Source organism: Alligator sinensis, unplaced genomic scaffold (assembly GCF_000455745.1).
Source record: "Alligator sinensis unplaced genomic scaffold, ASM45574v1 scaffold379_1, whole genome shotgun sequence".
NCBI classification, from domain to species: Eukaryota; Metazoa; Chordata; order Crocodylia; family Alligatoridae; genus Alligator; species Alligator sinensis.
This window is the reverse complement of record NW_005842001.1, coordinates 2889002-2912351: the sequence shown is the minus strand read 5'-3', so window position 1 is coordinate 2912351 and position 23350 is coordinate 2889002. Positions and strand designations below refer to the sequence as shown.

The window sequence follows — 23350 nt, the reverse complement described above, 5'->3', positions numbered from 1 at the left end:
ACAAGTGCATAGAAGCTGGTGGGTAGCTTCCATGCATACGAGGCTAGTGGGAAGTAAGTAGAAAGGTCAAAACATATAGGCTCATGGGAGCAGCACTGGAGGATTGGCTAAACAAGATCTCAGCTATGCATGCCGTAGCAGCATCCATACTGCAAGGTGGGTCAGAGCCAGTTTAAAGCCTTTAACCCATAGTGCCAGGAAAGCAAGCTTGAATTCAAACCACAGACATAAAGAAGTGAAAGATGTATAATGGAAGAGCTATTGGGCTAACCCATAGGTAAGAAGTGCAGTCCAGTCGTACCCTATGAGGTGGTGGCACAGCCTGGAGCACAAATTAAGGGGACATGCAGCTAATTCCTGATGACTTAAGGTTAATCAACCCAGGATTCCCAAGTCCCAGCCCTGAGCTTTAACCTTTGGCCCACACATTTTGCCCAGAGCCAATGCATTGCAATGTAAGGAGGGTACCGGCCCCGAGAAACTAGCCCCTGTTCTCGGGGGCTCTAGCTCTCACCTTCACCACCGACAGGACAAACAGCAGGAACAAAAGCCAAAACACACTGAAAACATTATGGACACTTTTACGTAACAGATGTAGATAACATGACTGAAGGCACAAACCTCATTTTCTTTACATTCAGAACAACTATTTTAATATTTAACTTACTGTGATATCCCTAGTGTAAAACTCTTGAGTCGGCAGTCTCAGCAGCTTGCCCTATGTGCTAGCTGTACTATTGTACTGTTGCCCTGTGGGGTCAGGCCAACTCTCAGGATCTCAATATTGCGCTGTTAGACAGGAGAGTGTGACACAATTGCACATATACAAACACACAAATCAATTGGATGCATGCACACACGCACGCGTGCGCACACACACACACACACACTCTCTCTCTCTCTCTCTCTCTACCAACTCAGGCACATACACATCCAAACTAGCCTAGGCACATGCATACCTATCACCAATTCAAGCACATACACTATACACCCCAAAAGTTAGACAAAAATCAATTGTCCATACTCGCACACTCAGTACACATACACAGATCACTAATTCATATATTATACACACAATGACATTATTTATATATATACACACACACTACACATACAACCCACCTACACATAGGTAAGTTCCTAACTTGGATTGCACGGTATGTAAGTGTGTGCTTGGGGTACCTGGGATACTTGGGGGAAGGTTAAGGTGAGAGAGAGAGTTAAAGTGTAGGGAGTAAATGTTGTCAGAACTGAGATTGGAACCAGTGAACTAGAGAAAATCTGGCTGAGGAACTGAGGCTTGGGGTTACTTAAGGTAGATTGGGGCTGGAAACTGAGGCAGACAGCTGAGATATTGGGGGGCGGGGAAGGGGAGGGCAGATAAGTGGTGGCAAGGAGGAGACAGCCAGGAAAGAGAGAGAGAGGCAGAAACCTGGGAGCTTGGGGGTGGAAACAGGCTGACAGCTTAGAGACTGGGGGGGCAGATAGGTGGTAGCAAGGAGGAAACAGACAAAAACCCAACTCGGGGTTTCAAAATAAGAGGGTTATTAAACAGACAACACACTACACAGCCCCATTAAGTTATTGGTACACACACACACACACACACATACTCACAGAGGCAGCAGGAGAAAGAGACTCAGTGGAAGGGTTGGAGTCCAGGCAGGGAAGAGAAGCAGAGTCCAAGTCCTTGGTTGAAGAGGGGGTGGGGGTAGGGGTGATAGCTACCTATCCAGACTGGAAAGGGGTCCTTGTCCAGTAGGTGTTGTCCAGAGGGGGGTCGCTGGCAGGGCCTTTGGGTGGCAGAGCCTCTGGGTGGTATGGCATGGTGCTGGTCCAGATGGAGAAGGCATCTCAAGGAGTCAGTCTTCACTACCCCTTTTATGGGGCAGACTACCTCTGATCTCCTATGGGGATGGCTTGTCCAGGCAATGTCAGTCTTGTCCCAGAGGGCTCCAGGTGTTCTTACTGAGCATGTGCAGCCTGGCACAATGGTGGGTTGCGTCATCTTTTGTTTCTTGAATGCTGATGGGTGGCTCCAAGGGCTCGGCCGTTGGTCCAGGTACTGGTGTTGATGGTTCGGTCATTCAGAGGGAGCTATTTTTAGACCCACTGCCACTGTCTCTCAAGCACCCTCATTCATCTCCATTCATTCAGGAACCAAGTTACGTAGGAGGAGTAGGTGTGAGTCATGGGTTACACAACCGGGCATGGGGATAAGATGGAGGCTTGACATTACAAGATGGAAACTTGACATGACTTATGCTAACTGACATATATAGGCCTAAAATAGTAATCACACAATATCAAAGCAGTAAAAAAAAAAAAAAAAAAAAAAAAAATCAATACAAACATAATCATTATCACTTATAAAACAGTGGCTATCTATATCAAAATAGCAGGGCACTTATTAGCAAAGAGGGGAGAGAAAAATAAAACTTACTACCTAAAATAAAATGTTAAAGCTTATCCTACATCTTAGCCTACTTATACTTATCTATAGGGAATAGAGAGAGAGAGAAAAAGTCAGAAATGGCTGGGGAAGGGGAGGGAATGCATTTTAAAATAAATAAAAAAAGAAAAACTGGGGGTTTTGCTACAGTACTTGTGAACAAGAGTTGCAAGGTCTGAGACATGGGAACACTAGTCCAGTGCCACTGATCTGCTGTCCTGTTCTAATGAATGGCAGCCAGCAGCTCTGGCTTTCTTATGATCTAGCACATTGAATTTCAGGTGTGTGTTCCCTATGACCAATTTATCACATGATATCTATTGGCTAAATTCCTCTCTAAGCATAACTCTGGTGAGGACAACTGCCATTACACCAAGGATGTATTTGACCTGTTATGCGCTTCTTGTTACTCAAATGTACAATCTGGAGCTAAATCCAGGTCCCACTGAAGTCAATGACAAAACTCCCCTTAACTTGAATGGCAGCAGAATTTAACCCAATGTCTTAAAGCCAAAGGAGTAACATCCAGAAAGGACACTGACTGTCTCCTGTGTGAATGGGCATACTTTGCTTTCAGTGGAGCTACCTGCACCTGCAAAGGACCCAGCCCTCGGTCGTGCACTCTCTGATAGTTTTCATTAGGTTTGATCCACTGAACATATGATTCAGTGAACATATGATTATTCTCACTGCATCAGCTATAACCATAAATACTATTGACTTAGGTCAGCCTATGCTTCACACAGCAATACAATAATGGGCACGTGGCATAATGTGCTCAGATGCCACCATGATGATTTTGGTCCAGGGACCTCAAGAGGCATAGACCAGGTATTTCACAGAGCAGCAAAAAACTAAAATAAGTCATGAGTCAGGGTTTCAAAAATGCCCCACAGGTCATCTCTTGAGAGGCTGGAGCAAACGCCTCTGGAACTGAAGGATATCCAGGATGAACATCTACAGTTAGGGAAAAGCCGCACAGCTCTGATAGAGCCCATGAGGCTTGAAGTTAATAATACTACACATACTACACAGTAGCTAAGAAGCTTCCCCCGCTTATAGCTGTTTAATGCTTGTCCTACCACAGTGCCTTAAAGCCCAAAAGAATGAGAGAGACCCTGCCCTGAGGAGCTCACAGTCTAAGCAGACAAGACGGGCAAGGAGGGGAGGGCAAACCGTAGCAGAGAGGTGAAGTGACTTTCCCAGAGTAACACGGGGAGCCTGTAGAGATAAGCATAATAATCCACCTCTATTCACTCCCGGTACAGGCAGGCCTGTGAGGCTACATTACCGCATGTTGATATCTCCTGAGCAATTGCCTCACCAAAAAGAAAGAGCAGTGAAAGATTTTTACCCACAAATATCAATGGGCAACTTCTCTGGCCAGGATTTATTAAATCTGTCTTCAAATGGGCAGTTCAGCTGGAAAATCCTTACAGAACCAGGCAGCATTTCTGTGACTATTTCATAGTAAATCAAACAAGCAAGGTTTAGGGTCTAGCACATTTTCATGGGAATGGTATCCTGCCACTCGGCAGGGATTTGTCATATAAGACTAGGATGTGCAAACACTCAGTCTTTTATCATTAGCCCCTTCCACTTCTTATTGTTTTGTGCTCATGTGACCTCTACGGTAGTATTTAGTTTCTCAAGGTGTCACGTATTTAAGCAGAAGGACTCAACAGGCATGAGAAAGAAGGGTGGAATCATTACAAGTATAAATCACCTCTTCTTTACCATAAATCCCCTCTTCCTTTCTTCTGTTCCTTCTGCATGATGCTCCTATTCAGTCCTATACTATTCTCTGGCAAATGCAGAGTGTTATCCTTCTGAATCAATGCAGTGGAGCATAGAAGCCTACCTCCATATAGTCTTTCCTTTCTTTTCTAGATATCTCTTCGTACAGCACACATATATTGCTCCTGAGAGTGTAATATGGATCTGAGTCTTTAGGGCAGTAGGGTACAACCTGCCAGTCCTGTTAGTCAGAAGGCATTATACTGGTTTAACCTACTAGTGTTTTTGCTGCCATATCTTTATAAAACAATGCAAGTTCTTTGAGATGCCTGTGAAAAACATTCATCTTTAATCTCCTTCTTGTAGACATCTGGGAGTTTTATGCCTCTTCGGTCCCTCGAAGATCCTCCAGTTCAGTAGCAGCTTTGGGTCCTTTCATTGCTGAGCGTCTCTTGCGGCGAAACTCAGCTGAAATCTCTTCAAAAGACTTCCCTTTGGTTTCTGGCACTTTAAAGATAGCAAACACAACGAAGCCTAGGAGCAGAGCAGCAAAGATCACGAATGCGTAAGATCCACACAGATCCTGTCAGAGGCAAAGTGAAACAGAGCCATAATTAATACCAGCCTATTGCTTGCTTACCATTTTTAATGCATCTGTTAAGATTTTCAAAGCAGTCTAGAGCAGGGGTGTCAAACTCACCTGTGGGCCGGATGAGGGACATGGGTCCAGTCTGTGGGCTGCATCAGACCCACAGGCCAACCCCACGCACCGGAGGCAGCACACAGGGCCAGTCCAGTGTGGGCATCTCAAGCAATGTCCACCCCAGAGCAGCCCTTCGCACTACCTGCAGTGTCTGCTGGGCCAGGTCTGGGGCTTGTGCATGGGGCATGTGCTGCATGAGGTGCCTCCACCAGACCGGCCTTGTGTGTGGGGCTGATCTGGACCAGCCATGAACTCAGTATGCAGAGCTGGTCGGGTGGGCACCACATGTAGTGCACCCCCCACCCCCCCCCCACCAGACCCCAGTGCCATGTGCAGTGTGTGCGCCTGGTCCAGGCAGGGGCATGTGCTATCTGTGTTACATACTACCTAAGGCGCCTGCACCAGACTGGCCCTATGTGGTAGCTCTTCCACTCAGGAACAACCTGTGGGCCCAATCCAGCCCAGTCCCAGAGCCAATGCATAGGGCCAAGCCAGTGTGGATGACCTGGACCAAATGCTGTGCCATGTGCAGTGTCCACAGCAGCAGGTCCAGTGCATACTGCATGTGGTACATGGGCTCAGTCTAAAACCCACAGCCCAGATCCGGCCTGAGGGCCATATCTAGATACATCTCTTCCATTTATTTCCATGGGAGGTAGATGTACGTCTCCGTAGAGCTCCTTGGGAATCTCAATGACTGTTGATGCTCATTTGCAAGATGTAGGAAGGTTTCTTACCGCAATGTACTGGAAGCACATGCCGATGATGAAGTTGCAGGTCCAGTTGCAGAAACCAGCCATAGCGATGGCGGCAGGGCGGGGCCCTTGACTGAAGAGTTCGGCAACAATAAACCAGGGGATTGGGCCAGGCCCAACTTCAAAGAAGATTACAAAGAGAAAGATTGCCGCCATGCTCACATAGCTCATCCAAGCAAATCTTCCCTATAAAGACAGGTGAAGAATAGTGAATTTACCACACGAGTGGTTACATGCACAATACATTTACCTGTGGTTATTGTTGTCGTATTTTCTTGCATACAACATGCCTTGAATAAAATATGCACCTCATATTTGAAGGGGAGAATGAAATCAAAATGATCTGTCCTTGGAAGTACTGTTAAGTACGGTATTTTCTCACAGAAAACACAGGCGCCGCACTAGCAAGGGAGCAAAACATTGTGGCTGCTCTGTTAACTCCTTAGCTGCAGGTATCTCAGCCAGTAAGCTGAGCCAAAGTCCCTAACCCCTCTTCCCTTCTGCAGCTGAGCTGGGTGGGCATCCAGCAGTGCCTGCCAGCTTAGCTGAAGACCTAATCCAGCCAGCAGCCCCTGTGGACTCAGCTGAGCAGATTTAACAGGAGCCTCTACCCCAGCCCCCGGGGCTCAGCTCTGCTTTGGAAATCCAGCAGAGCCAAGTTTCTATAGTACGAGCCTTTGCTGGGGTAAAGAGAAAGTGCCCACAGCCAGCAGCTAGGTAGACCCATGCGCTCACAGTGCTGCCCCCTGTGCAGCATGGGCAGCATTACTTTCTCCCCTCCCTCCAGAGAGGCTCATGCTATTACTGTATTTCCTCACTTACAATGCACACCCCAATGTCCAACAGTTGATTTTTGGGGGGAAAAAAGGTGTCGTATGCAAAAAAAAAAATGGTAATTACATTATTGTTCTGTTGCAAAAGTTTCTTTTGATTTAAACAACAGGGGAAAATACCAGACACGGGTAATTAAATTTGTAACAGATTGAAGGCAGCAGGCCATGTCCTGCTCTCAGTCTTATGGGGGAAAATCCAAAGTAGCTCAATTAACTTGAGTTGAATTACTCCGGGTTCACGTGAGCTGTTTAAATTGGCATCTATGGCATTTCTGTGGAGCACTGCTGGATATGACCCTCTGAGTGAGGTCCTTAGTTAGCATAAATCAGTGTAGCTCCAGTGAAGTGATGGAGTGATACTGAGTGATACCAGATGTAGATCTGGTTTATAGTGGATGTGTTGTTCCCTGCCTGCCATGAAGATGCTCCTGAGCATGTCCCATCCACTTGCTTCTGCTTGCATCCACCCAGCTCAGAAACGTGGTGGTGAAGCCATCACAGCTACTCTCAAGACCTCCATCTCCATTACATTTGAGAGCTTAATGGACACCCCGAGGAGCTTCATTATGGCATTTCTGGATTTGGTGCACGTGAGCAGGAGGGCATACTCAGCAGTGTCCCTGCCCGAGAGCCCTGTGGAAGCTGTGTAGCTATACCCAAGGGGGCTGAGTCACAGGCTCAAAGCTGGTGAAACGTATGTGCTGTGTTTTCAGATAGATGCAAAAAGTAGCTGGAAAAGCAACAGGAAAATGCAAGGATGTGGTGATTAAAGGAAGTCACCCTTCCTTTATTTGAGATTTTCCTGACATTGATTCAGCAGGTCTTACAGTAGGAGGCTAAGTCACAGTGATCCAGAGGAAAGTGATAACGCTGAGTGAAAGAGAAGTGTTTGGTCCTTCGTGACCTCTGCAGTTCTCTGCTCATGCTCTGATGCATGTGATTTGTCTGTATTTGCCTTACTGTGCATATCTATAAACGTTATGAAATGTCTCCAAACTGGTCAGCTCTCCAATTTCAAGGAATAATCTTGAATTTCCTGAAGGGCTGCATATCTGTGATGGAGTTCCAACAGTCTCATATTTGTTTGAAGTGCAAGTTACAGTGTTCACTTACATCAATTGTCGAAAGTACAAGTTGGGAGTATTTTATCTGACGTAGATGATGGCTCTTAGCTTGTGTGCGAGGGGAATTGCTTTCAGATCACGCTCCTTGAAATAAATTTGCTATATATTGTGTTTTAAATATTCATGGGAAGTTTTTCTTCCCTAGTCTATGAATTGGGGAACAAAACCAGAAAGAAAGAAAGAAGAACCTACCAGAAGTTCAAGTCCAACTGTCATGAGTATGGCACTTCCTAACATACCAGTCAAACCAGCAATAAAGAGGGACCGTCTCCCTGCTTTCTCCACCAGGAAGACCTGGAGAAATGCAAGTAGTATATTGGAGTTACCAGCTCTGCTCTCATCAATCAGCACTCGACAATACAACTTATAACAATGCGATCTTGTCATCACATAGCTAGGCTACCTGTGTGATATACCTGGGCATGAAGCCTTCAGCACTTAGCAAACTCCAACAAGTACAGTGTGTATCGTTGGCAATTCAGGCTGCCCTCAGCAGACCAGTCTTGTCCTCCACTTTCTGAATTCGATTCACATATTTTGAATCAAGTTCAAAGACTTGGTCTTTTTCTTCAAGGTTTTCCATGGCCTGGAAAGGTCACCTGAAGCTCCAAGATGAAGACGGCATGAGCACTTATGCTTCTCTGACATAATGGCATTCTCTATGATAAAGATAAAGCCTGTCTGTGTGTGAGGCAGAGCTTTACTGGGGGCTGGTTTGAGATGGAGTGAACTCCCCAGGAATGAAGGACCAGTACAAGTTTCAGGATGAGTTTGCTAGCTGGGCCTTGTTCACACGGGGGGTTTTATCCACCCAGATTAACCACACTACTGAAAGTTTCAAGCCAGGTAATATGCAGCAGGCAAATCATGGCTTGCACCCATGAATTGTGTCCATCCTAGGGTTTGTACACATGCACACACAGTTACCATCTGATTCCTGCAGGTGGGCTCTGGACGTCTCCTTTGATAGCTCTCAACCTAGATTCTCTTTCCAATTGCCAGAAACCTTTCCTTCCTTTATACATAGCATACCTGGCATATGTCCACATTGTACCCTTAGCACTCCTGGGGAGGGCTGGTCTCAAGCCCGTTCCACCCACCTGTTTACACTTGCCTAAACTAAATGTCGAAACACGACAGTGAAGCCACTCCAGCATGTCTGCCACTGCTGCTGTCATGCATACCAACAGGGAGCTTAAAGATTGGCCAGGGAGGGTACCCCCAAATCCATTCGACAGCCACATTTCTTGGTTGGACGCGAGTGGGAGTGTCTGGGCAGGATGTGCTCAGAAGCAGCATTCCCCAAGGAGCACTGGGGTACAGATCTGCCCCTGGAGACTGGCGGGGGCCACTGGTTTTTCTAAAGGTTAAGATGGGACTTTCAGCTCAGGCAGTTCATCCTGCTGGCTCACTGATTTGCAGAGAGCAGGGTCTGATTGTGATCTCTGCTCCCCATATCAGTGTCCAGCACAGCTGTCAGTAGGCTCTGTAGGCCATGCCTGTTGATCAGAACAGTCAGTTTGTAGTTGATTGACAAATTTTAGGTAATATTTAAATGCTCAGGGTCAAAGAAGTGGAGAGCAAACATTCCTAGATATGAAGGAAAACACCCCTGCTGCTGCTGTCCAATGACAGTAGAACCTCGTCAGGTCACAGGAACGTGGGCTGAATGTCTTATTTCCCAATAAACCTCAACAAATCTTTTTCTTTAAGGGGGTTGCTGATGTATTCCACTAAAGCACCTTTGCCTAAACCTTGGTGGGTAGATTTGTTAATGGAGGATACACTGGCTTATACCCTTAGGTCACTGGTTGAAGTCCAGTCCTGGTTGTTAGTGCATAAAAAAATTATTTAAATGTGTATATTCACTTTCTATTGTATGAATGCCTGAATTAAATATATTTGACAAGTAACTGGAATGTTGTTAATATTGTAGATAAGTCATAGGGATGGAGTTTTTGCCCCTACAAGGTTGAAGGTTTGAAAACCAATTAGGGATGTATACAGCTGCAGCAGAGATCTGCACGGGACCATGGTGGTTCTCCAACTGAGTGGAAAAGTGATGCCTTTTAAATAAAAGCCAAGGAAACAGTTGCATGGCTTCTCCTTCATTCAACAATTGCTGTGAAGTATGTGGTTTGTGAACCACCTGGATATGAATGATCTGGGCTCTTCTGTACCCTCACCAGAGAAAAATGATCAAATATAGGCTGTGGAGATTGGCCATGTTCTGTATGACTACAGAACAGCATCTAGATATTGCCAGGATGAGTACTATATAAATTTTATTGCCATCGAATAGCATCTTGTCATTACCAGAATAGGTGCTATATAAATACAGTAGTGAAGTCTAAAGATAAAAGATAAGATAGATGGCTGTGGCACACTGATACTATAGCAGTGGAAAGCATTCACTGTCACAGCCTAAGCTAAATCTGTCCTATAGACGAGGAGAAACTAAAGAGGGCTTCAGTCTCCCTAACTCAATTTGGGAAGTTTTAGTGCAACAGAAGTAACCAACTAACAGAGGGTTGGAGTTTGCATGCAATGATGTGGAGTCTTCAATCTTGGTACATTTTGACAGTATGAGCCACTACTCATACAAGTAAGTAAAATAAGGTTTCCAGGGTCAGTCATTTTTCACTCACTCTTTCAAACTCAGCAGCATAATGAAATCTTTAGCCTGTATGGAAATGATAGTATACATGCTTTTTACTGGCCCACTGAACTATCCAGCACAGAGATATTTACTTACAGAGATAACGGTGAAGACAGTGTTCACAACACCAACGCCAATGGTTGCATAAACTGGTTGCTGAACTCCAGCTCTTTCAAAAATATTTGTAGAGTAGTAAAAGATCTATCAAACACAATCAAATGAAGAGTTAGACCCCACTCAGTGCCCCTCTCTAGTGTCCTATTTCCCAGGCATGTGGGGAGACAATGGGTAAGAGTAGCTCCCTAGTCCAGGTGCCGTGAAGGTAAGTCCTTTGCAGACTGACTATGATATTGTGTCCATATAAATATTTAAAACAGTGGCTATGACGTTGTGTCCATATACATATTTTAAACAGCTCCTTGGCTTTATGTAGAATACACAACCCTTACCTTTTCTCCCCAACAAATGATTTCAATGATTAACTCTTTCTTAAATACTGATGATGTAATTTAGCCTTAGATGTTACTAATAAAATATTGAGTTATGCACAGATGGTCCACTTCCAAATCCACTGAAGTCAAAAGAGACTCCTATTGACCTCATCGTGCTTTGAGGCAAGATCCAAGCACCATGTTGTACATGCCTTTAGGAAACGAATGTTGCTAGGGAACTTACTGCATTGATTCCTGAAAACTGTTGAGACACCTGAACCATGAGTGCCACGAGGATCGGCTGCCTGTAATTGGAAGAGGCAAAAAGCTTCTTTATGGAGACTCTCTTTTCACTGGCAGCTTCTTGTTTTTCCTTCTCCATTTCTGCAATCTCTTTCATGGGGTCATAGTTTCCTCTAAGCCTTCTCAAACCTTGAGAGAGAAAAAGATCATGATTTCTTTTCAAAGGAAATTTCAAACAACTAAGAGTTCAGTAACAAGCAAATCTCTCCAATCAGAGCAAGGAGAGAACGAATGAAAGTTAACCGTGTTACACACATGAACGTCCCCATACTATGGCCCATGCCATTGTTCCATGAAGGGAAGGAACATGACATTGTTTCTCCTCTATGTGCCCGAACACGCGCATGCAAGCAATTCCTTTGCTGTCACATATATTGTGCAATTTCAAAAGTTGTTCATAGGACAACGTCTCTATATTAGAGTTGATAAATAAAATTCTGAGAGAACATTTCTGTTTGGGAAAATGATGACTTGTCAGATCAAAATCAAGTTTGGAATTGAGGAATTTCACACAAAACTGGAAATTGGTCCTTCAACCTCGGTCTACATTCAGATGTGACCCACATCTGGAATATGGAAACATTCAACAGCTCCCACAGTTGAGAACATAAATGGTAACATATGTCAGGCATGCATTATTCAGCACAAATGCATTATTCAGTGAATATACACAGGTGTTTGGTGTCTGGGGCTGCCAACAGCACAAGCCTGATGCATGGGACAAGCCTGATACAAGCCTAATAATTGTACTAGTTAGTGATCAGCCAGGTTCATCCTCAAATCTGGCACAGTTTTAAATACAAAATACAACTCAGAATCTGTTTCTTACTTTTTTTAGCTTCCTCCACCTTTCCTAGTTTAATGTAAAGATATCTTGGGCTTTCTGGGCACAGTAGAAGAAGGAAAAACTGAAGGACAGCAGCACCGCCAGAAAGGCTGAGGAGCAGAGGCCACATGTCATCATTGCCCAGCAGAAAGTCTAGTCCAAGGATCTGAAATGACAGATCTGGGTCAAACGTAGCAGATTAAATTATATCATAAAACAAGAACCTCAGGAGTAATATTGCACTTTCTGAAAACAGCTGAAGAGGAAGTTGGCAAAAATTGGAGCTCCCAATCTAGATTATGGACCATACTCAGAACAGAGAAGCTAACAGATGGCATGAAGTCTTGGACAAATTGCTTTGCTTATGCTGTGACCCAAGCTGTGCTCTCAGGACATCACTGAAAAGGTGAAGAAACACCAGGACTTCATTGGAGTTTCTCCATATTTAAACTTGTGTAGCTCACAGTTGAATTTGGTCTTCTGTGTCACTGGCAAATCAACAGTGCTTATACTGTAAAGCTAGCTTATGTTGTTAGCAGAGGTAGGACCACATGAGTGACATCCTAGGCATGGTATTACTGAGGAAACTACTTCTACAGCCACACCATAAATAGGCACTTGCTGAAGTCAATGCATGAAGCAAATGAGAAATTAAACTTTTGGATGAATAACTCAAGAAATATAGAAATGCAGGTAAAATATGTTTGCAGATATGAAGTTTGCCTTCATGACACACGAAGTCCTTCTCTCAACTTCTTTCACTCTCTGGTTAGAATCACGATGACTCGATGTAAATCTCAATGTGCCTGTGTCGGTATCCCAAGAAACTTTACAAAGGGCAACATTTTTTGTGACTAGTCCAACCACGAAGTGCATACTGTATTGATTTGTTACACATATCAGTCACAAACCAGCACAATGTGAATTCTAAAACTGGAATACAAGATTTGCTTTCAGCAAATACTCAAGCTTAAAATCTGTTTTGCTTGCGTGTGTGTGTGTTTGAGCCATTGAGAAGTGACCATCAAAGGACTGGAAATACTTTCAGATTGAAATTCATTTTCTAAATCAAGCTAATATTGGAAAAATATTTCTGTTCTCTGTCATCTTAGCTCTTCTCATAGCTACAACCAAGGAAGGGAATAGCGTGTTTTGCTAACATTTCATTCAAGCTTTTTCCAGAAAGACACGGTGAGTGAAATTCTTTGGCCTGGATTATACAGGAAGCTAGATTAGGTTAACACAGGGCGTGTCTACACGAGATGCTTAATGTAGAGTAATTCTAGTGCGCATTAGCACGCCACAGCAAAAACCGTGCTAATACACTAACGTGCAGTAGAATCAGTCTACTGCGTATTAAGTGTCATGAAAAGACCATGCACCATTACTACTGCGCATTAACGTTGGCTACTGTGCATTTATGTAGTACCTCACATTAGACGTACTAAACTTAATGCGCAGTAGCAATGGCGCACATGTAGACTTGCTCCCAGAGGGCCGAGGATCCATGCCAAGTCATCTCCGCTGACATTCTGGCTCTCTCAGTGACCCTAGGGATTACACATGCAGTATTGAAGGTAAGTGCGATTAGAAGTGTATGAGGACCTTGTAGGGAAGAGAGACAAGCTACTTGCACAAGTATTTTTCACCTCTTGGTGGAGATTCATCTTTGCTGGGGATGATTTAGTATTCAGGAAGAAGGTGAGCACTGTAAGAGGCAGGGAAATCACCTCTGTTTCCATTTGTCAGTGGAATTTTAACAAGGGATCGCTCGGCACCCCCTGGTGCAAATCACCAGTGCGACCCTGGTAGTAACAGTACATCACTCGTGACTTCTGCCTACATTCTCGTGTACCTGGCTGATGAGAATCCCGGTGACTATCGCCAGCTGGTGAAGTGTTCCTAGTGCTCCTCGAAGGGCTGTGGGCGATACCTCACCAACATACATTGGAACAAGTCCCGATGAAAGCCCTGGAAAAAAGTGTACATGTAAGTCACTTACCCTAAATGACAGCTCAGTAAAAACATAACTAGTTTGCCAGGAAAAGGATTGGGGATCAATCCCATGCGATGCTGACAGGGCTGGACACAGGTGAACCAGGAGGCTGCCCGGACAGACAGGGGGCCCGAAAATGGTGTAAATAATAATAATTATTATCATTATCACTGGCGAAGGGGGGCCCAATACTCAAAGTTTGCCCGGGGCCGCCAGGAGTCCAGGTACGGTGCTGGATGCTGATCATCTCCCACTGGGTTTTGAGTGCCTCCCATGCCCTTCTGTTTTAATGGAAATGGAAAGCCTGGCAGAAGGTGCCAATTCAGGGCACACCTGATTCAGACCACTTAAACTAGATTAAACATGTGCATAAGAGTGCTCTGAATAATAAAATATATCTGAATCAGGACCAGAACTGGGCTCACAATCTGGATAAATCTATTCCCAATCAATACTTAAGCTCCATTTGCTACTTCTGATAAACCACCTTCTGAGATATGGTATTTCAATGCAAAGCTCCTACCTAAGATTCTGCTTGTCCATTGACCTTGTGGAGCAAGCCAAATGTATGGTACTTAACAGTGATAATAAACCAATTAAGGGATAATATGTTTTTCTGTAAAGTAGCGCCTTTCTTAATCTAAGGTACTGTCTTTCTGTTTGCACTCTAGATTTAAAGTATTACTGACCAAGATTTCAACAGCACCAAGTGCATATTATGACTAGAAATAGTAATAGTAGTAGGCATAATGCCAACAATAGGAACAGAAAAATTGATTAGATGAAGCCCCAGTAATTAAGATACAGCTCACTGAAGCAAAGCCAAGGAGCTTCCAATAGATGTAAAATAAACTCACTTTATTATGGGGGTGGTTCAAATGGTTTTGACAAAATATTGTTACATTGAAGAATGGGGTTTTACCCAGAATGAGAAGCACAACAGTGATAAGAGAAGGGAAACCCTACAAAACTGTAAACACCCCTTTCTAATGAAAAAGAAGAAAACTCTCTCACTTTTTAAAACTATTTAAATGAAAAAGGAGGGGAAAATTAGAACAAAATGAAAGGGTCAGGCTTTCTTTCACAGCTCTGTTTCCACAGAGACAGTTGTAGCCTCTTGAGTCAAACATTGAGTCAACGGTTTTCTGCAACATGACTCAGCTTGAAAGACTTGTTCAAAGCTCTTTTCAAGCAGGTGGGTGATGCGATTGCTGGCATACAGGATTATGACATCCCCTTTGTTTCCATGGAAAGAGCACGGCGACAAACATTACTTTACTGCTGCTAACCTTGCAGTTCCCCTGAAATACATTGCTCTTCTTAATTTTGTCTTCCATCTCATTCACTTTTTATTTGCCCTCTCACATTCTCTCCTGAAGTCAGAGCCTCCCCCCCTTGAATGCCTTTCTGTTACTTTCTTTTGATCACTTCCTCAAAAGAAGATTCACAGACTTTTCAGCAGTGAGACCTTTACAGAGCAGCTGTCCTGTTATGGCATACAAATGCACAAATGATTTTGCTTCAAATGTCTGTGGTTCCTTGAGTCTTTCCACGTCTTGAAGAGGTCTGACCTGCCAACATGGCTGTTCATCATTCCTTCTAAGCCCGAGAGAGTAGTTGATGAAACTTGCACATTGCTAAGACATATTTACTGCATTTACTTGAATCCAAGACGAGGCCTCCCTCAAATCAACATGGGGGGAGAAAAGCCTTGTCTTGGATTCAACTACGGGTCCAGGGCAGGTGGCTCTGGGCTGAGCCAAAGCTGAGCCACCGCCTGCCTTGGACTAGAGTGGTTCATTTGGTGGGGGACGGGGCATCAGGCTGCATGTGGGGGGACAGGGAGTGGGGGTGCAGTCACAGCGGGGCAGGTGGCAAGGGGGCATGTGGCAGGTGGCAGGCACAGATACAAGGGGACAACAGGCAGTAGGAAGTCTAGCCCATATCACCCCCAGCTGCTACCTCCCCTTCACAGCAACAGGGGGATGAATTTAAAGACACCTTCCACTAAGCAGATTCTGTACAAGGAAAATTCAAACAAATTTAAAATTCTCCATGTATAGAATCTAATTATTAGGAGGGTCATCTTAAATTTGAAGTAGTCCTGAATTCGGGTAAATACAGTAAGGCAATCGGCAGCAGGAACAGTAGAGTAATAAATAGATTTCTTGGCTGATCATTAGAAGTCATCCCTCTGTACTACATTTTGAACACCTGTCCTTAGAAGTCCTCCTCCAGGAAAGCTCATTTCTTCTTGGTTTATGTGGCCATAATAACTGCCGGGATGTCCTGGAAGGACGGTCATACCCAAGCAGATTTCTTCCCAGATATCAGCTCCTCCAAGTTAGAGCTGCCTCCTGCTTTTCCTTCTAGGTCTTCTGTCTGCTTCTGTCACTGTGGCTTTCATATCCGTTGCCAATCTTGTGCTCCTCATGGGAAAAGATCAGGCAGTACAAAAAATGCATCGCATCTTCCAGTAAACTGGGAAACAAAAACCTTCCTCTTTCTGGTGAAAAGTGGCCAAGCGGTGGTGCTGAATCGTGGCTTTCATTCAGCAAAGTATCCAGGCGGGAAGCTGTACCTGTCTGGCAAAGCACTTGAGCACAGGCTGACTTCAAGTTCACCATGCATTCAACTGCTTTGTGCAATTGGGGCCTAAATACAAAACAATCCATTTTCCACTTCCAGAGCATCACCTTGCATTAATCCTGGAGACCTGTTTGCGCTGATTATATAAGTGAATCCTTATAGTCAAAATTTGATGTGTCCTGATAGTTACAGATGGTTGCTTAATACCCTTCTCCCGCCGGAGCGGCCCCATAGAGATGCAAGCAGACATGCAAGCTTATTACAGAGAGAGATTTTAGAACTGTCCTTAACTTACCACAGTAGAGCCCTGTGATTGCTCTTCCAGTTATAATGAGGATGTGAGAGGGGCCAAATTTTGCCAGCCCCATGAGGAGGCTTCCAATGATTGAGAGAACATTCACCGCCAGCATGGCTTTCACCCTGCAATTCATTAAAAACAAAGCTACATTGGGATAGTAAGTCCAGCTCTGAAATTTGTTATGCTTTAGATTTTCTGGCATTCTCGGTATGGATAGATGTTCCTTGCATAGCTTACATGTACGATTATTATCACCACCATGATTATCATCATTATTATTGTTGTCATCATCCTCCTCATTCTGTATCCAATACAATGTATTATACATTACATCCTATACGATAGAGATATTTTATCTCATTCCAGAGTGCTTGAAATTGCTCTAAGAATAACAACAACAATTTCATTACGTGAATTCTGCCAATCTAGTTTCATCCTTACAGCTAGAAATTATTTTTAAAATTAAATTATGGTATGAACCCAAATTAGAAACTGGGCACGTACACACTGGGCAGGATTTCCAGTGTGTTGGAGCAGACTCCATTAATGGAGTCCAATTCAAACCCTGCCCGCGCGGCACGTGCATCAGTGGCGCAGCGCACCTCTGTGCTGAGAACATGGCGGTGGCGCGCTTTGAACTAAAATGTGTTCAATGTGCTTTAGTTTCAAGTGCGCCGCTGCCATTTTCTCAGCTTGGAGGCGCGCTGTGCCACTGACATGCATGTTTCCGATGGGGCACCAGGCGCTTTTAATTAGCATGGCTCGCTAATTAAAAGCAGTCAGCACTGCATCAGGAACATGTGTAAAAGCACCTCTGGGACCAGCTCTCAGAGGGACTGAGCACAACCTGTGAAGTGCCAAATGCTTGGCGTTGCTCTGTTTACAGCTGTGAAATTAAGATAGGAATCTTGCTTAAAATGTCTCAATACTATCTTCTTTACCAGGAGGGCTCCCATTGCTTCTGAGTGTCCTCAGGGCACCCCGAAATCACTGTGATGTGAGGACACTCACACTGGTAAGCTCAGGGCAAAGACTGGCTTGTTGCTTTGCCTGTGCTGGATTTAATTCTGGACTTATTTAAAACACCTTTGCTATTCACATCATTTTCTGTCAGTCAAAGTTACTTGCAGGAACGTTACATGTCAGCTTCCATGCCCCTTAAATGAGGGAATACGCCTGCTTTATAGGCATCGTAGTACCGAATTAGGCTGAATGTCAGTGAACAAGTCAAACCTAAAGGGTAAAGAATAACGATCACATGTACTGAAAAACATATGGTAGTGGTACAATCAGAAAAGCGACTGCACAAATATCCATCCCCGCACAAATTCCTTTCACATATACTACACTGCCTTTTGTTATGAAAAAGGACAGAATTACAACTTAAGAAAAGCTGTTCGCCTGTGGATTGTCTGGAGTGATAAAAAGTACAATAGAAAGTCAGCTTTTTAATTTTGGATTTTAATAAACCTGACTTAAATGATTTTAGGAGAAAATCTCCAAAATCTTGCTATGCCTTTGAATTGGGAAAAATAATAGAAGAGCAACTTCTGGAGGGAGATGTTTTCTAGGGAAAGTCAAATCTAGGGATTTGGAGTGTAATCATTCGAAATACTTGGAAAAAGGGTGGTGTAACACTTCATGCTTACAGTGAGATTTGTGGGCCCAGTTCTGACCTGGTGTCTTGATCAGACTGTCGCTGTGTAGAAAGTTGCACGCATTACACATACATGCCCCCCACCCCCTTTATTTAAATGAAAGACAGTGATCCAGATCCTTGATCCAGTTGCTTGGCTCTGTTTTGTCTTAACTGGCTGTGGATCCCTGGGTGCCTGGATCAGCGCAGCTGACTCCCATCCCCTTCCACCTGCCCACAGCTTTGATGGTGATGATGATGATAACCTCTGAGATGTTTTCTGGCCACGGATGAATTTTAAAGAAAGAGAAAGTTTCTCACCTGCCTAACTTGTCTCCAATCCATCCAACAGTGAAGGAGGAAATCATCCCACCAATGGCGAAAGTGGACACAGACAGGGACCAATACATGGTGAGGGTGTTGTGTGCGCTTGCCGTACTCGTGACTATATCTGTTGCTTCTATACCTGGAAAGGCTGTACCTTCATCTGCCTCTGAGAAATTGATGGCACTTCTGTCCATAGGGGCAATGCCCAGCACACGTCTGTAATGGGCCTCTATTACCTGCGGTGGGAAAGGAATACAGCCAGGTATTAGTTCTTCTGTTCCTAACTACCCAAGAAGCTTTCTTTACCTAGTTAGATTTCTTTTGCTTAGCAGTCCATAAAATGGAGGCTCTTCATCCATTATGGACAAAATCCCAACCCTTTTCAAATCCTTTTTGCAGTTTTGCCATTGACACTAACCAAAAAGGTCAAAGGTCCTGAACCTACAAATCCATAGGACTAAAACAGTTAAGATAGTTTCTACAGTTAGTGGCATACAACAGACTGATATGACTATCATTACATCCAGCTATTTTTAAGTCCTCAGCCTAAATAACCAAGTATCCATTTATAGTTAGGTCAACTGATGGTGATCTTTATCGCACATCAAAAAGCCTCCAGCAAGATGCCTTTCTCACTCTGCCCCTCAACTGTGTTTCTATAGAGAAGTTGTCCTATGGCCTGGTTTATATGACCTGGGTTTGGCAAACAGGGCAGTTGTTCCTCCCCCCACAACAGAGCGGTCATTGGCATTTGCATATCTGTATCTATCATGCGTCCTTGCTAAGTTTTGAACAGTACAGTCTGGTAGCTATGCCCTAATGCCTCAGCAGGGAAGAGAGTGCAGAAAGTGGTCATGGACACTTTCAGGTTATTGCGAGAGCTCAGGAACACCCATTGCTGGGTCAGGGGAATATTCTGTCATCCCTGCTCTGTTCTTTAGATGAGTGTTTATGAGAACGGACCAAGGGATTCAGTCCCCTTCCTCTATGAAAGGAGTGGTCATGGACACATGACCTTGCAAATGTGTTTGTTAGCTTAACACTTACACCATTGATTACAAATGCTTGGGGAAGACATTCTGCTTACCTATGCATTGCTTCAGTATCTAGAGTGCTAATGCTCGTTGGACCCTGGGGTACTAATTTAATGGAAATAATAATCTAGGAATGAAAGGGGAATTGGAAATGATACTGCACATGGAATTGCATATTCTGTACTTGCCTTTTGTGGCGCATTGATGACACCAAGGCTGTAACCGTACTGGAAGAAGCCCAGCACTGCAGTGAAGACAGAGAGAACCAAGGTTCCTGTGAGGTGCTAGGAGAGGATCGGGAAACAGAAAGCAGAGTCACTTTTCTGCTCTTCAGCATCGGCAACATTTCTGCAGTATAAACCTTGAACAGACTGGCCTAGATCCTGCTTTCACTGAAGCCGAAGGGTTCGCAGGGTATCAATGAGGGCAGAATTTGACCTGTTGTTTCAAATCAAAGCCCGGGTTCTCACCCAGTTAAGAGGATGCCCACAGTACCCTTCATTTTCTTGGTCTTTCTAAGTAGCTGTAATGCAGGAGAACTGGCTGATGGAGGCATTCCTCATCGAGGGGTGATTATGCAGTGGAGAGCAGCCACTGTTGCAGATCCGAGGCACCCCCATTTCTGCCAGGATACCTCTAGGAGGAGGGGGCTGTGTTCAGTTCAGAGGCTGATGATATTCAGCAGCCAGAATGAGCTTTGTAGCTAAGAGTAGCTTACAGCAACCCTGAGTTGTCTTTGTCTTATGCCCACAAGTCCCAGGATCATGATGCAGACAAAGGCAGTTCAGTTTGCTACCTTCATAAAGTAAGAAGGGCACATGCCAGGGATGGTGTCTGGAGAAGAAAGTGTGGCCAGAACCTTGTTGGAACAAGGCTGAAGAGTTTTGTTGGCAGGCACTGCTTTATGCAGTCCTGGCATTGCTTTAAGCTGTGCTAGGGGACGAACTGGCCCCAGCACTAGGGAGTGCAAAGGTTGCTCTGTATGCTCCACATGTCACTAAACACCTTCTGCCCCAGTCACTATAGTATAACACATTGGGTATAGGAAGAGGTCTTTTGTAACGTGTCCATATGGGACTCTTCCTAATCTCAGAAATTTAAACTTATTGTTAAATATAGCTCTTTACCCGGTCAGGTAAAAAGACCTGCTATCTTGTTCCCTGGTGCTTTTTCACCCATGTCTGCCAGGGTCCCCCTTACAACTCAGAGGACCCAGTCTGCTGGGGAGGGGAGGCAGCTCAAGGAGAGAACCATATTATCATAGAAACAGAAAATTTGGGTTGGAAGGGAGCTTAGGAGGTCACCTAGTCCAACCCCCTGCTCAAAGCAGGACCATCCCCATCTAGATCATCCTAGCCTTGACTTTGTCTACCTGGGTGTTAAAAACCTCCAAGGATGGAGCTTCTACCACCTCTCTGGGTAGCCTGTTCCAGTGCTTTACTATCCTCCTAATGAGAATTTTTCCCCTAATATCTAACCTAAACTTCCCTTGCTGCAACTTGAGACCATTGCTTCTTGTAAGCAATCATCTTCCAATCCAATCCCACTGCCATGAGGGAGAACCATAGGTAGCTAGCTATCCACACCATCTCCCAGGCCCTTTCTGACTGGAGGAGTGACCTGATCTGTGAATCGCTGATCTGGAGTCCCACAGAGGAGTTTTCATTATTTTTTTGCAGAAGACTGATCTGCCTGTCAGCAACCAAGAAAGGTCCCGCATTGACCAAGGCGACTCTGCTGACTCAACAATCATTTCGAACAGGCAGCTTTCACCAAAGATCACTTGTCATGCTGCTTTTACAAAATGCACTGGCCAGAACTAGCACCACGGCAAGTAGAGTTTCCAGGGGCTACATGTACAGGGAATATCTTGGTGCTTCTCCCAACAGATCAGACCTCTCGGTCTAGTTTGATCCTACTCCCATTGATAAGAGTAGCAAATTTACCATTCACAACAAGCAGAACAGGGACTGCAAAACACGCCAGTCATAGCAATGCTTGAGCTTCATCTCACTCCAAAAGAAAATGGAAAATGCTGCAGTTTGGGGAACAGGAACCCACAACGAATACTTATTTGTGTCTGGTATTGTCACGTGAGCAGACCCTAGGAGTTACTGAGCACCACCAACTATCATTAAAATCAATGTGCAGGGGACATAGCACCATGCAGGATGGACTGCTACCAGCAGTAGTTCTTCATGGGGATCCTATCAGCTACTGAGTGCCTCTGGGGAGGGGTTGAGCACATTCAATGCCCTTTAAATTCATTGAGATTTGAGGGCAAATGCACATACATCAAACTTAGCAGGATCGGGCCCCAAAACAGCAAGTGACATTAGGTGCATAAAGCAATTAGACAGGTATCCAGGTTGTGCAGGTTGCAATTTGCACTTTTCATTATGCCCCTACTGTGAAGAGAGATTGGTCACAGACAGGCAGATTTATACCCAAAAACGGATTCCTCCGCACTCCTAAACACATTACTCTGAAAAGAACAGCAGTTCAAATGCCCTCCTTAACAAATATGCATAAAATTGTAAAAAAAAGTAAATACACAGCATTGCAGGCTCAGTTTCACAGGTTTAACTCAGGATGAAAGCCCACTGAAATCAGCTGCAAAATCAATTGGGTAGAAACTGACTGTCGAGCTACGTTTAGCTGTTTTCTCTGTGTTACTGTATTGCATTTCCATTGCTTCTATCACACTTTAAAACGTTTTAGATAAACTGAAAAGCCCATCAAAAATATATTTCTAAGGAAATACCAAGCTCAGCCTTTTTTCCCCCTTGTTCTGGACAGTCAATAACTCGACCCTCCTGATACCCAGTATGTGTTCCCATAAGGCAGCCCAGGACTGACACTACAGTAAAATATTACTAAATCGGATTTACCTTATCTTGCATTTTACTTGTCTTGTCCATTCTTTTGGTCTTCAAAGGGATTCTATGGGTGCAGCCCCTCCTTTGGGCTTATGAAACTTTCCTAAACCTTAGGACAAGGTTTATATCCTCTGTTTAAGAGGAGGGGCAGATGAAAGGAGATACAGGCAGGAGGGATAGGAGGAAAAATCTTGCTGGTCAGGAAGATGGGATTCAGTTTGAATGTTAATGAAAAACCCAACAGTATTACTACGTGTTGCTTTAACACTGTTTAACTCAGGACAATAGCAAAGGATAAAGAGATTTGTTATTCTGGGGAACAAATCGACAAACAAGACACACATTGAGAAGACGATATTGTGAATGTAAAACACCTCATAGAGAAAGCACAATGTCTTCAACTTGCTCTCAGCTCAGCTTCATTAGCAGAGTACAGAACAAGAGAACATCTCCAGTAATAAGTAAGTATATTGTGCTGTGTACCAGCAAAACATAGGGCTTATGATATAGTTATATATTCATAGCAGGTGCTACTCGGTTCTAGGAAGTTCTGATATGTTCACGATCTCTCTTGGCTGTTGTGGAGGATTTTTTTTTTGGTTGCTAAATTGTAAAGTTCCTTTTTGCCCATTACCAAATGTCAGTAGGGAGATTGGAATGAAAATGTAACGGGTGTAGTAGACAGGAATGGAGAGGTGCCTGTAATTAACTGTTAATTAGCAAAACACCTGCTATTATTTACACGCCCATATACATATACAGAGATCT

The 23350-nt window shown here is 44.2% G+C and overlaps 1 protein-coding gene across 1 annotated transcript; it reads right to left on the bottom strand.

Annotated features, from left to right (window-relative positions):
- Positions 1-2489: 2489 nt before the first annotated feature.
- Positions 2490-22728, bottom strand: SLC2A2 (solute carrier family 2 member 2). The gene is made up of 11 exons (XM_006021725.3): positions 22595-22728; positions 19892-19987; positions 18664-18905; positions 16704-16828; positions 13679-13794; positions 11827-11989; positions 10939-11126; positions 10360-10464; positions 7797-7898; positions 5630-5833; positions 2490-4772 (listed from the first exon to the last, which is right to left on the bottom strand). Exons 1-11 carry the CDS (start codon positions 22622-22624, stop codon positions 4569-4571), a joined length of 1575 nt encoding a protein of 524 aa, XP_006021787.1. The 5' UTR covers positions 22625-22728; the 3' UTR covers positions 2490-4568.
- Positions 22729-23350: the final 622 nt, after the last annotated feature.

Excerpts from the sequence above, each read along its gene's own strand:
- SLC2A2 (XM_006021725.3), bottom strand. The coding sequence starts at position 22,624 with ATGGACAAGACAAGTAAAATGCAAGATAAG. Across the intron at positions 19,988-22,594 it reads CAAGTAAAATGCAAGATAAG|CACCTCACAGGAACCTTGGT; the intron begins GTAAATCCGATT and ends ATCCTCTCCTAG. Across the intron at positions 18,906-19,891 it reads TCATCAATGCGCCACAAAAG|GTAATAGAGGCCCATTACAG; the intron begins GCAAGTACAGAA and ends TTCCCACCGCAG.